At 36.4% G+C, this 13,900-nt stretch overlaps 1 protein-coding gene across 5 annotated transcripts in view; it reads left to right on the top strand.

Moving 5' to 3' along the window:
• The window catches only part of Cep350 (centrosomal protein 350), a 161,979-nt gene that overhangs the window by 36,736 nt on the left and 111,343 nt on the right, over positions 1–13,900 (top strand). For all 5 annotated transcript variants that reach the window (XM_034636357.2, XM_071600263.1, XM_071600266.1 and 2 more), the window contains 2 exons: positions 7,153–7,266; positions 11,326–11,439. In XM_034636357.2, coding sequence (XP_034492248.1) covers positions 7,153–7,266; positions 11,326–11,439 — 228 coding nt within the window. The remainder of the gene's footprint in view (positions 1–7,152; positions 7,267–11,325; positions 11,440–13,900) is intronic.

Here is a 13,900-nt window from a genome sequence, read left to right as displayed (position 1 = left end):
ATTTGCAGCTAGAAAGCCTGCACTACAGAACATCCTCAGACAGATATTCCAAGAAGAGGAAATGAAAAACAATGATGAAAATCAGCAGAGGGAGGGATTACACTAAAGGAAAATCTAATCACAGGAGAACAAGTCAGGTTAAATACTAAAAATAAACAAATATGGCTGGGAATACAAATCATGTCTCAATAATAACCCTGAATGTTAATGGCCTAAGCTCACCAATCAGAAGACATAGACTAGCATATTGGATTAGGAAAAAAAAAAAAAAAGACCCAACAATATGCTGCCTCCAAGAGACTCATCTCATAGAAAAAGACATCCACAGACTGAAGGCGAACGGTTGGAAAAAATCATACCCTTCACATGGACTGCAGAAGCAAGCAGGGGTTTCCATCCTCATATCAAATAAATTATGGGTTTTTAGCCCCCCTCCCCACCATCTCCTCCTGACCCATGGGAGAAGCAGGGGAAGCACGCCCCGACCAGGACGAGCCAAGAGAGGTAAAGGTCGACTGGTGGCCCGCACCTAGCCCTCCTTCCCCGGAGGACAATCAGACGCGCCAGGGAGATGAGTTGAAGCAGGATCTCCTTTATTGAGGAAGTACACCCAGCTTATATACTGCACAGGAGCCAATCAGGATAAAGGTCAGAGGGGTGGAATGAGTTCGCGTGTACACCCATCCCATAGTCCGTAAGGGAAGGCACGAGCTGTCCACGAGGGCGGAAGAGTCCTGGACCTATCCTGGAGGTGGTCTGCCTTTTCTGTCACCACCCACAGCACCGCCTCCTGGCTGATCGCCAGGAGCCATCCCAGCCACATGTGTGGCCCCAAGACCAGGAAGCGGGCAGCCATGCCCTACAAAAGTAGACTTCAAACTAAAGTCAATCAGAAAGGATAAAGGAGGATACTACATACTGTTCAGGGGAACCATACACCAACAAGACTTAACAATTATGAATATATATGCTCCAAACAATGGATCATCTAGGTTCATCAACACATTCTTCTCAAGTTCAAGAGTCAGACCACAACACAATGATTTTGGGTAACTTTAATACACCTCTGTCATCACTAGATAGATCTTCCAAACAAAAGCTAAACAAAGAAAGTATAGAACTCAATGATACAATCAATAACTTAGACTTAACTGACATATATAGATTATTTCATTCTTCAACGAGAGAGTATACAGTCTAAATAATATACTACTGACTGAGCAATGGATTGCAGAAGACATCAAGGAGGAGATTAAGAAAATTTTAGAGGTTAATGACAACACACATATAGCATATCTAAACCTCTGGGTCTCTATGAAAGCAGTTCTAAGAGGAAAGTTCATTGCATGGAGTTCATTGCTTACAAGAAGAAAAAGTCAACAAATAAATGACTTAACATTACATCTCAAAGCCCTAGAAAATGAAGAGCAAATCAGAGTGATATACACAATTTAAACAGATCAATTTCAAGTGATTAAATAGCAGATGCCATCAAAAGTCTACCAACCAAGAAAAGCCCAGGACTGGATGGATACAGAGCCGAGTTCTACTAGATCTTTAAAGAAGATCTAGTACCAATACTCTTCAATTTATTTCAGGAAATAGAAAAAGAGGCAGCACTTCCAAACTTATTCTATGAGGCCAATATCACCCTGACTCCAAAACCAGGCAAAGACACATTAAAGAAAGAAAACTTCAGACCAATATCTCTAATGAACATAGATGCAAAAATTCTCAATAAAATTCTGGCAAATCGAATACAAAAACACCAAAAAGATCATACACCACGGTCAAGTGGTGCATTCATCCCAGGGATGCAAGGTTGGTTCAACATATGGAAATCAATAAATGTAATTCATCACATCAGTAGACTTAAAGATAAGAATCTCAGTAGACGCAGAAAAAGCATTTGACAAAATACAGTACCCCGTATGTTCAAAACACTGGAAAAATTAGGGATAACGTAGTATCTCAACATCATAAAGGCTATCTATGCCAAGCCCCAGGCCAACATCATTCTAAATGGAGAAAAATTGAAGGCATTCTCTCTAAAAACTGGAACAAGACAGGGATCCCCTCTTTCATCATTTCTATTTAACATAGTTCTTGAAACACTGGCCAGAGCAATCAGACAAAAGAAATTAAAGGGATACACAAAAGAAAAGAAGAACTCAAATTGGCAGTATTTGCTGATGATATGATTCTGTACCTGGAAGACTGTAAAAGTTCCACCAGAAAACTCCTAGAACTAGTAAATGAATTCAGCAAAGTAGCAGGTTATAAAATCAACACCTATAAATCAAAGGCATTTCTGTATATCAGTGATAAATCCTCAGAAATGGAAATGAGGAAAACTACCCCATTTGTGGGAAGCTGACTAGCACATGACCGTGTCTGACTCCCCTGCTGACCGGTATGGCATCTGGCGGTCACGCTGTGATCTTGATAGCCCTGGTTTTCTAGTGTGCAAGCGACTGTGTCTTTGTGCATGGGTGTACCTTTCTATATCCCCTTAGGTCGAGGTATGCTCACCTTTTCTTTTGTAATATTACCCCTTGCCCTGTTTGGGATAGAATGTTCCATGGAAATACCCTCTGTGTGTCCTCTTCTCTGCCCTTGGGTGTGGCCTATCTAGATATCAGTCAACCTGCTCACAGCAGACATCATGAAGCTAGACTCAGCCCTCTGAGACCTGATCCCTTACCTCATTTGAATGGCTTCTCCTCCATAAAAGGGGTCAGCACGCTCGCGCTCTTTCTGCATACCCTTAAGGTCAGAAGAGCCGTCACAGCACTCCATTTCTGTCTCTTGTGTGGTTATTTCACACAGCCCAATTAGCCCAGTTCCTGAGTGTTTTAGTCGGGTGCAACCAGCCACCCATTTACAATAGCCTCAAAAAAATAAAATACTTGGAAATCAATGAAAGAGGTAAAAGATCCATATAATGAAAATTACAGAATCCTAAAAAAAGTTTTAAGACCTTAGAAAATGGAAAGATCTACCTTGCTCTTGGATAGGCAGAATTAATATTATCAAAATGACAATACTTCCAAAAGCACTAGACAGATTTGATGCAATTCCAATCAAAATCCCGATGACATTCCTCATAGAAATAGAAAAATCAATTGTGAAATTCATCTGGAAAAATAAGAGACCCAGAATAGCTAAAGCAATCCTTAGCAGGAAGAATGAAGCAGGTAGCATCACTATACTAGACCTCAAACTATACTACAGAGCAATAGTAACAAAAACAGCATGGTATTGGAACCAAAACAGAGTGATAGACCAGTGGTACAGAATAGAGGTCGGCAGAGACTAACCCACAAAATTACAATTATCTTATATTAGACAAAGGTGCCAGAATATGCCTTGGAGAAAAGATAGCCTCTTCAACAAATGGTGCTGGAAAAACTGGAAATCCATATGCAATAAAATGAAATTAAATTCCTATCTCTCACCAAGCACAAAACTCAACTTAAAATGGATCAAGGACTTAGGAATAAAACCAGAGACCCTGCGTCTAATGGAAGAAAAAGTAGGCTCTAACCTCCATTATGTGGGATTAGGCCCCAACTTGACTCCTTTGGCACAAGAATTAAAATCAAGAATCAATAAATGGGATGGACTCAAACTAAAAAGCTTCTCCTCTGCAACAGAAACAATCTGTGAGGTGAATAGAGAGCCTACATCTTGGGAGCAAATCTTTACCCCTCATACATCAGGTAGAGCACTAATCTCTAGATTATATAAAGAACTCAAAAAGCTAAGCACCAGAAAAACAACCCAATCAATAAATGGGTCAAGAACCTGAACAGACACTTCCAGAAGATGATATACAATCAATCAACAAATATATAAAAAAATATTCATCATCACTAGCAATTAGAGAAATGCAAATCAAAAGAATGGCAGAATGGCAGCTATTATGCATACAAACAACAATAAGTGTTGCTGAGGATGTGGAGAAAAAGGCATATTCATCCACCACTGGTGGGACTGCAGATTGGTGCAACCAATATGGAAAGCAGTATGAAGACTTCTTGGAAAATTGGGACTGGAACCACCATTTGACCCAGCAATCCCTCTCTTCGGTCTATACCCAAAGGACTTAAAAACAGCATACTATAAATACAAAGATATGAAAAATTGTGCTCTATATGTGTTATAAGAATTATAATGCATTCTGTTGTCATGTATTTAAAAAAAAAAACAACAAAAACAAAAACCCAGCATGCTACAGGGACACAGACACATCAATGTTTATAGTAACACAATTCCATAGTTCCAATAAACTGTGGAACCAACTTAGATGCCCTTCAATAGATGAATGGATAAAAAAATGTGGCATATATACACAATGGAATATTATAAATAAAAGAGAATAAAATCATGACGTTTGCATATAAATGGATGGAGTTAGAGAAGATAATGCTTAGTGATCTTAGCCAATCCCAAAAAACCAAATGCTGAATGTTTTTCTAATATAAGGGGGCTGATTCATAGTGGGATCTGGAGAGGGAGCATGGGAGGAATAGATGAACTCTAGATAGGGCAGAGGGGTTGGAGGGGAAGGGAGAGGCCATGGGGTTATAAATGATGGTGGAATGTGATGATCATTATTATCCAAAGTATACGTATGAAACATGAATTGGTGTGAATATACTTTGTATACATCCAGAATATGGTTTCCAATGTCCTGATGGAGGGATTTTTTTTTTTCCCAACAGTGAAGAACTATTTGTGTCAATATTTTGGCAATGTAAATTAGAAGCACCTTAAAATATTGTATTCTAATGTGTCATTTTAATTTCATTAATTTTAACACATAATACATTGACTTGGTTTACATTGACATGGTATACAAAAATGAAAAGTTTAATTTGAGTAGCTTTTGTCACTCTAATGCCTCAACCACATTTCTGTTACTTGTCTTAAAATGTTTGCATACACAAATAATTTTTGTATATTTGTGTATATATTTTTTTCCTCTTCTTGTACAATTCTAGCATGCTAATTCCATTCTGCACTTTGATTTTTCATTTTTTTTAATAAATCATGTAAAAATCATGAGAAGTATTCTGTAATTCTGCTTCAAAAGATTGAAGTGGTGATCACAAAGAGTGCTTATGTGATACTTTCTTGTATTTATATATATATATATATATATATATATATATATATATATATTTTAGTTGTAGATGGACATAATACCTTTATTTTCTTTATTTATGTGGTGCTGAGGATTGAACCCAAGTGCTTTACCCCTGAGCCCCAGCCCCAGCCCAACTTTCTTGTTGGTATATCTTTATCTTTCTGGTATAAACACCAAAGAAGGTAAAGGGCCTATCTTGATCATTCTTATTTTATCCTAGAGCTGGTATAATGTCATGGACACAAGTAAGTTTACAGTAAATTTTTTATTTTATTTATTAAATTCAATTAGTAGGAAAAAGTGGACAAAGAATTGGAAATAATTCAAAGTTCTCCAAAATCTAAAACTTTGAGAGTGCTAGTCTATATGTGGAAAATTTCACGCCTGACCTCATGTGATAGGTTACAGTCAAAATGTAGTTGTACCACACAGTTTATTCAAAGACTCCAAGGGAGAGAAGACCCTACCAGCCCTTGAGCTGTAATGTCTTTATCATGCATGCTCAGATTCCCCCACACAGGATAAAAGGGCGTATGGTTTGCTGGATGTACTAATGGCAGTTCTCCTGATGACCCACATGGGGCCAAGACCCAGAAGTTCTACTCCCTTTTTGTTTATTCTATGATGTAAAGGTATTGCTGAAAATGTCAAAAAGCCCTGCAGATAACCTTATGGGTAACAGATATTTAAAGAAGAGGAAGTGTTTCTGATTTATCAGCTCAGAAAGTCAAGCTGGACAGCAATGTGAGCCTGAAACATCTTACAGTAGACTGTGGTGTTGGAATGAGCACCATACTGGACCTGAAGAAACAGAAAAATAAACAGTTGAAGTTTTGTGCTAAAAGTGATGAACAGAATTTAAGGAAAAATAGGAAAACACAACATCAAGCTAAATATGAATATCTTGATTGTATTTTGAAATTATAGATCTGTTAACATCGCCGTGAACACAGACCTCTTAATGATATGCCCATCCTGAAACAAGTAAAGATCTATCCTAATGAACTGAAATTGAAGGAACTATAAATATTCAAGAGGCTGGTTGCAGACGTTTAAGAAAAGACATTAAAGTTTTAAGGATTTGTAGTGGTAAATAAAGCATCTGCTGACCATGAAGTAGCAGAGAAATTCATTAACTAATTTGCCCAGGTCATTGCTGGGAAAAATCTGATGGACGCACAAGTCTATAATACAGGTGAAACATCACTATTTTTGTATTATTGACACAGAAAGACTATGGCTAATATGGCTAATAAGACATAAGGAATTAAGGATGCCAAGGACAGAGAAACTGTGCCAGGATATGCTAATGCAGCAGGCACACGTAAATGTAAATGTGCTCTGATAGGCAAAAGCTTGCATCCTCACTATTTAAAAGAAGTGAATTTTGTACCAGTCAACTATCAAAAAGGCATGGATTAGGGACATTTTTCTGTTTGGTTTCACAAACGATTGTACTATCAGCTTGTGTTCACTGTTGGGATTGGCTCATTACTGCAAACTTTTGTTATTCCTTAACAACTGTTCTGCTCCTCCAGCTGAAATTCTCATATAAATAATGCTTATGGACTGGGGATTGGGTAACTCAGTGGTAGAGCAATTGCCTAGCACCTTCCTCAAAATACCAAAATAATGCTTATGTCATATACTTTCCTGAAAATGTGACTTCCTTAATTCAGGAGACAATGTGTTGTATGATTCCATGTGAAATGTCCAGAATAGGCAAATCCATAAAGATAGAAAGTAGATTGGTAGTTGCCAGAGATGGAAGAGATCATGTGGGAAATGACTGCTAATAGGTACAGGATTTGTTTTCAAGGTGATGAAATTCTCTGGAATTAGATGGTTGTATAACTTTGTAAATATAGTAAAACCTCTGAGATGTACATTTTAAAAGAGTGAATTTTATGTCACATATCTCATTCAAAAAAGTATGCTCAACAAAATATATTTTGATATGAACTTTGATGAGAATATTCTGTATTACTGGTATATATTAGGTTTCAACCCTTCAGAGACCAAGATTCGAACGCCTGATGGGAAAGTATGGCAAGAGGCCGAGTTTCAAAGCATGAGTAGAGAACTGTACCGTGATTTAGCACTTCACTTTGCAGGTGAGAGCTGAGCTTTTTTACGATTTGAGTATTTATCATGCATGCCATCTAATTTATAATATTTAAACATGAAATTGTCACCTAACTAAAGATTTTCCCTTTTCTAAGTGTGTTATATTTAATGTAGTAGTGGTTTGAGTTAAAAGACTCTCTCAGCCTCTAGGTTCTGCCGTGAGTTAAAATTAGCCTACATGACTAATGAGATAGGCTGTTTTTTAAACTGGGGGACTTTGGGAATTCAGACCACCTGATGTGGAGGAAGCATAGGAGAGTCTAGTTGACATTTACTTCTGGTACCCTTCTGACATCTTTGAAGTGGTCAGATTGTTGAAGTGGTCAGTAATTTGGCAGTCAGATGTGGAAAGAAAATAAGTATTATAGGGAGAGAGTTATGTTAGAGAATTAGAAATAGGAGACGCCTGTGGAAGCCTGGAAGAGGGAAATAGGAAGGTTATAGTAGTAATGTTGCTACTTGTTGAATACCTAGTATGACTGGCAAGATACTAAGTGCTTAATCTTGTGTATTTTTTACAGTTGAGGAAGTGGAAGCTCAGAGTAATTTTCCCAGGGTTGCATAAAGAATTGAAACCAAGATTCAAAACCAACTTTGTCTGATTCTAAATCCTGAGGAGTTTCTAGTAAGCCCTCGTAGAGATTTCACTAATAAATTTTGTGGCATTGAGTGACCAGTCCAGTTTTCTTGCTTTTATTAATTAGAGCACTACATTCAGAAAACAAATTTCTCGTGTGGAGAGATGAGCGAAGATTTTGGAATCAGCTTATAAGAGTTCAAATCCTGATTGTGCCACTTACTAGCTATTTCTGCCAACTATGTTACATAACCTTTCTTCGTTGGTTTTCTCATCTATAAAAAGGAACAATAACAATATATTTAATAGTACAGTATCATTATAGACAAGTGGAATATGTCAAGACTCTTAAAAGATCTGCCTATAATACTTCTCTCTCATTATGGTAGGTGGGTGATTTCTGTGTTCCTAGCTAAGAACAACCTATCTACCTGTATTTTAGATTGCATTTGTTCTTTATATTTGTGATTATTACTTCCAGCCATGTGTGCTGGCACACACCTGATGAAATCCCAATGACTGAGGGTGAGACAGGAGGATCACAGGTTGAATGCCAGCCTCAATAACTTAATGAGGCCCATAGCAACTTGGTGAGACTGTCTCAAAAAATAAGGAGGACTGGGGATGTGGCTCAGTGGTAACCACTCTAGAGTTCAGTCCCCAGTACCACCCCCTGCCCCCACAAAAAAATTCCACCCTATTTTTTTTTTCCTTTTTATCATCAGCTTTCCCTTTCTTCCAGGTCATTCCATCATAAAAGAACTTTTTTTTTTTGTTGTTTTTTTTTTTTGCTTCAGTCACTGTCCTGTTTCTTCCTTCTATTAACAGTAGAACTGCAAAAAGTTGCCTTGTAATTGTACCAATTTGTCTCCTCCTTTTCTTAATCTTTTGTTTTAGGTATTTGCCATTATTTCTCTGTGGGCTACTGTTCTTAAGATCATCAGTGACTATCACATTGTTAAATGCAGTATTTAATATTCATCTGTCATCTTGAGCTCTTAGCATTCAACATGATTGATCACTTCTTCCTTGATATTCACTTGATATCTGGGGTTTCATAAGTACCTGGTTTTATTCCTAAGTCTTACTGCTCCTTTTCCAGTTGTTTTTTTCCTAATCAACTCCCTGATCATGCCAGTAAACATTGGCATGCCTTAGCCTCAGTCCTTGGTACTCATGCTTTTCTTCCTCCCTCCTTCGTGCATGCTCTCATTCATATTTATCTACACATACCTATTAGGCAAGCTTAGCTAGTCTCGAATATTTATTCTTTATTGCTAATGATTCCTAGATTTATGTCTCTAGCCCAAATCCCCCCTCTTAACTCAAGCTCTTATTCAGCTGGTAACTCCACATGTTCTCTTGGATGTATAAAAAAAGTTTCCCAAGCTTAATATATCCAAAATAGAGCTTATTAACTAACTCAGTGGAGTTAAACTTGCTACTCTGGCAGTCATTTCACATCTATTAATACTGTTCTTCTAAGAGTTCAGACCCTAAATCTTGAGTCTTCCTTGATCCCCTTCTTATTTCTTTCACTTTATATTATCCAAAATAAATGTGTGTGTGTGTGTGTGTGTGTAATATATGTAAAACATTTATAAAACACACTTACATACACTCCTCAGTCACTACCACTTAGATCAAGCAACCATCAGTTTCTTGGTCTCTTGCCTGGATTACTACAGTAGTCTTCCAACTGGTCTCTTTATTTCTCTCTTCTAATGAATCTGTTCTCATCCCAACTGCTAGAGTAAGCTTGTCAAGTTTTAATTTAAATCATGTCTCTCCTTTATTCAAAATCTTTCAAAAAATTTCCCCACTTTTGAGCAAAGCAGACATTCTTATAGTGACTTATAAAACCCTGTCTGATCTGGCTCTCAGTTATGTCTCTGACCATACTATTCTCTGCCCCCTCCCCTCTCTTTTATATTATATTTTATTTTTTTCATTTCAATTACTCTGGCCTCCTTGCTTGTTCTTAGACACTAAGTTTACCTCCTGCCTAAGAGCTTTTTACCCATACTTATTTTTTTTTCCTGCCCATGATGCAAGGCTGTCCATGTACTTTAAATTCCATTTATTCATATCTGTAATTGAGGTTAATTTAAAAAATTTCTATGCATAGTCAGCCCCCAGATTGAAAAAAACACTAATGAATTAATGAATAATTTATATACAAAATACCCTGACAGTTTTCACTTACATAATTGTGAAAGGATCTGCTTTAAGAACATTATATTGAGTGGGTTGTAGTGGTACACATCTATAATCCCATGACTATAAAGCAAGAAAATCACAAGTTCAAGGCCAACATTGGCAACTTAACAAGACCCTGTTAAGTTGCCAATGTCTCAAAATAACAAATAAAAACAGCTAGGGATGTAGTTCAGTGATAGAGCCCCCCTGGGTTGAAGACCATTACTGCAAAAAAAATTATATATACACACACATATATATATTTTATATTGACTGTTTTGTAAACTTTTTATGTTTCTACATTTTTAAATTAAATAGGAATTTGTGAAAGTGTTCACCTCTGAAATTCTGCACATGTGGTGACCTTGACTTTTAATGTATTACTATTGTAACTTTTTTTTTCCATTTGTGAAAATGAGGTTTCTGGAGAAGAAAAAAAATAATAAAGAATTAGAACCGTTCTAACAGTGGAGTAGTGGTAGTCTTTAGATCTTTCTGTAAGAAAAGTTGATATTGATGGCTTGTGCATCTCAGAAATAGCCTCAGTGAAGATTTCTTTTTTGCTACCTGAATCATATGCTTTATATTGTATCTCGCCCCACGCTACCTTATCTGCTGGGGATACATGCCAAGAACCCCAGAGGATGCCTAGCACTGAAGATAGTACTGAATCTTACTTATACTTTTTCCCCCTATACATACCACTGATAAAGTTTAATTTATTAGTTAGGTCCAGTAAGAGATTAACAACAATTTATTGTAGATCTTAGCCACCTTAGCATATAATTTTTTCTTTATTAAGTTAACAAATTTCACTGTACTTTATAGCTTTTCGTAGGCATGGTGGCTCACTACTCTTGGGTATTGGGTCTATTAAGTAAAATAAGGTTTGTAAATTGAACAGAAGCTCTATGATAGCAAAAGAGTGAGAGTCAGTCTGATAACCAAGAGGAGCTACTGGGGTTGACTAAGGGGTAGGCAGGTAGCATATACAGTGTGAATATGCCGGCAAAGGGATAAACTGCTCTGGACTAGATAGCAAGAGAGTTCATGATGTTACTTAGAATGTTGTACAATTTAAGTCTTTTGAATTGTTTGTTTCCCTAAGTTTCCATTTGATATTTTTGGATTGTATTTAACCTTGGGTAACTGAAACTGCAGAAAGTGAAACCACAGATAAGGGGCAACTGCTGTAATGAATTTTCTTACTGGGAGGATGAAAAGGTGGGTGGGAATCATAATAATTGCTGTACATTTTTCTACATTTCAGATGATATCTCTATAAAAGAGAAACCTGCTGACAAAAGTAAAGAGAAGAAAGGGGTCAAGCCAGTACGAAAAGTTCAAAAGGTAACACAGTTATCAAGTCCAGAATGCAAAACAGGTTAGTCTTTCAGTATTGTATCCATCCTGAGGTTATATATTACTGATCTTGAATCTATATGCTATAAATACTTGTTACCAAATATTCTCAGAGTTGGCATATAGAAAAATTCAGTACTTTGTATCATCTTTGTGTGTGTGTGTATGTGTGTGTGTGTGTGTGTGTGTCTGTGTGGTCACTTTCAGTTTGGAGACATTCTGAATTGATCCATTAATTCATTATTCAAATGTTTTTGAGCACTTGTTCTTTTTTTTTTACTTTTATTCCATTCATTTATTTTTATGTTTATGTGGTGCTGAGGATTGAACCCAGGGCCCTGTGCATGCCAGGCGAGCGCTCTACCGAGCGCTCTACCGCTGAGCCACAACCCCAGCCCCCAGCACTTATTCTTTGTGAAGCACTGTGCTAAGCTTAGGTAACACAGTGGTACACTAGATGCACATAGTTTCAACCTTCATGGAGGAGGTATGTAGTTTCAAGGAAGTATAAATTAATGCTATGCTAAAAAATAACAAGTTTTATGGACACAGTATCAGAAAGATGGGACACTTTTTTGTTTAAGATTTTTTTTAGTTGTCAATAGGCCTTTATTTATTTGTATGTAGTGCTGAGGATCAAACCCAGTGCCTCACACATGCCAGGCAAATGAGCTACCACTGAGCCATAGCCTCAGCCCCAGCCTGGGGCACTGCTTTTTGATAAGACTGTTTTTTTTTTTTAAAGTTGTAGTTGGTACAATATCTTTATTTATTTATTTTTATGTGGTGCTGAGGATCGAACCTAGTACCTCACATGTGCAAGGCAGATACTCTACCACTGAGTTCCCAGCCCCATGATCAGACTGATTTTCTGATCATAGACTAATCAATATAATGGCAAATAAATTAATGCTATGCTAAATAAATTTACAACATTTATTAATTTCATATTACACTGGTTTTATGCAAATACAATGAAATTTTACAAGAATGTGAATGATCTCAGTGTTAACTAATTCTTAAAATTAAAAAAAACTTTTCATGTAATATTATACAATACTGTTGTTAGGGGTTTAGTTTGAAATGAAATGAAGGACCAGGAACATTATAACTTGCAGCACTAATCTGGAGTTTATTTTTCCACTTTTGTTGTAGGCTAATTCCCATGTATACACTGTAGCATGACTTAGACACAGAATCATTAAATATGCTAAAGCTATATTAGTAGTTTGCCAATGAAAGTCTTTTTCTTTCACTTACTGAATGAGACTGTTTCAGAAAGCCAGAATTTATAGATAACCACCCAGCATATTCAGAAACCAGCATTTATAAATAACTACACAGTGTATTCATGTTTGTTTGCCTTTGATTCAGAAATTCAAACTGAAATTGAGAAGTCTGTTTTCTCATTTTTCTTAAAATTACAAAGTTCCTTAAAAATAGATTGAGCGGTAGACTTAAAACTGTTTAAATATTTTAGAGAGTATATAAAATTAATATCAGAGTAGAAAACATTTCTCAAGTAAATATCACACATTATTCACCTTTTTGTGATTGATGTTTTCCTTAAGACTATACTTCCAATTAAACTTTTAAATTAAAATCCTTTTTAAATGAAAACCTAAATGAATGTCTTTGACTTTTTTTTTTTTTTTTTGATACCAGGGATTGAATCCCAGGGTTGCTTAACCACTGAGCTATGTCAGCGTTTTATTTTTTTTTATTTTGAGACAGGGTCCAGCAGGCCCTAAGTTGTTTAGGGCCTTGCTAAGTTGCTGAGGCTGGCTTTGAACTTGGGAGCCTCATGCCCTAGTCTCCTGAGCAACTGGGATTATAGGCTTGTGCCACTATGCCTAGAAGTGTAGGCTATTAATATAAAAATTTTCTTTGTAATTAAAAAAAATATTTATTTTTTAGTTGTAGTTGGACACAATACCTTTATTTCACTTATTTATTTTTTTATGTGGTGCTGAGGATTGAACCCAGGGTCTCGCATATGGGAGGCGAACGCTCTACCGCTTAGCCACAATTCTCAGCCCTTCTTTGTAATTTGATTAGTTTTAAAGTGCTACTTCATCATTTTCATTATTCTGTTTCTCATATTATTCTACATAACACATATTTATTTCATGTTTATTTTTTATAGTTTCTATTTTATAAACAGTCTCAAGTCATTTGTTGCTATTGAGGATATTGTCTATTTTGGGATGATAGTCTATTTTTAATTTTCTGAAACTAGTAGAAATTGTTTTCATCCTAGTAAACAGCTGTATTTGTTGAAATATACTCTTATTTTTGTGAGCCGTTATAATGAGGGCAGTTTAAAGTGTTGATATTTGTATTGAGAGTGTTGTTGTTAAGAAAATAATGGTGTGTATTAATGGTATACACCTATAAAATATAATGTGAAAGACCTAGAAATGCCATCCCTTTCAAAGATGGACAAATTGTTAACCAATTTTGGTGGCTTAGAGTTAAAAACA

The sequence above is a fragment of the Marmota flaviventris genome, chromosome 12, assembly GCF_047511675.1.
Source record: "Marmota flaviventris isolate mMarFla1 chromosome 12, mMarFla1.hap1, whole genome shotgun sequence".
In the NCBI taxonomy this organism is placed as follows: domain Eukaryota; kingdom Metazoa; phylum Chordata; class Mammalia; order Rodentia; family Sciuridae; genus Marmota; species Marmota flaviventris.
Note: the sequence above shows the minus strand (reverse complement) of the source record. Positions and strands in the feature narration are given on the sequence as shown.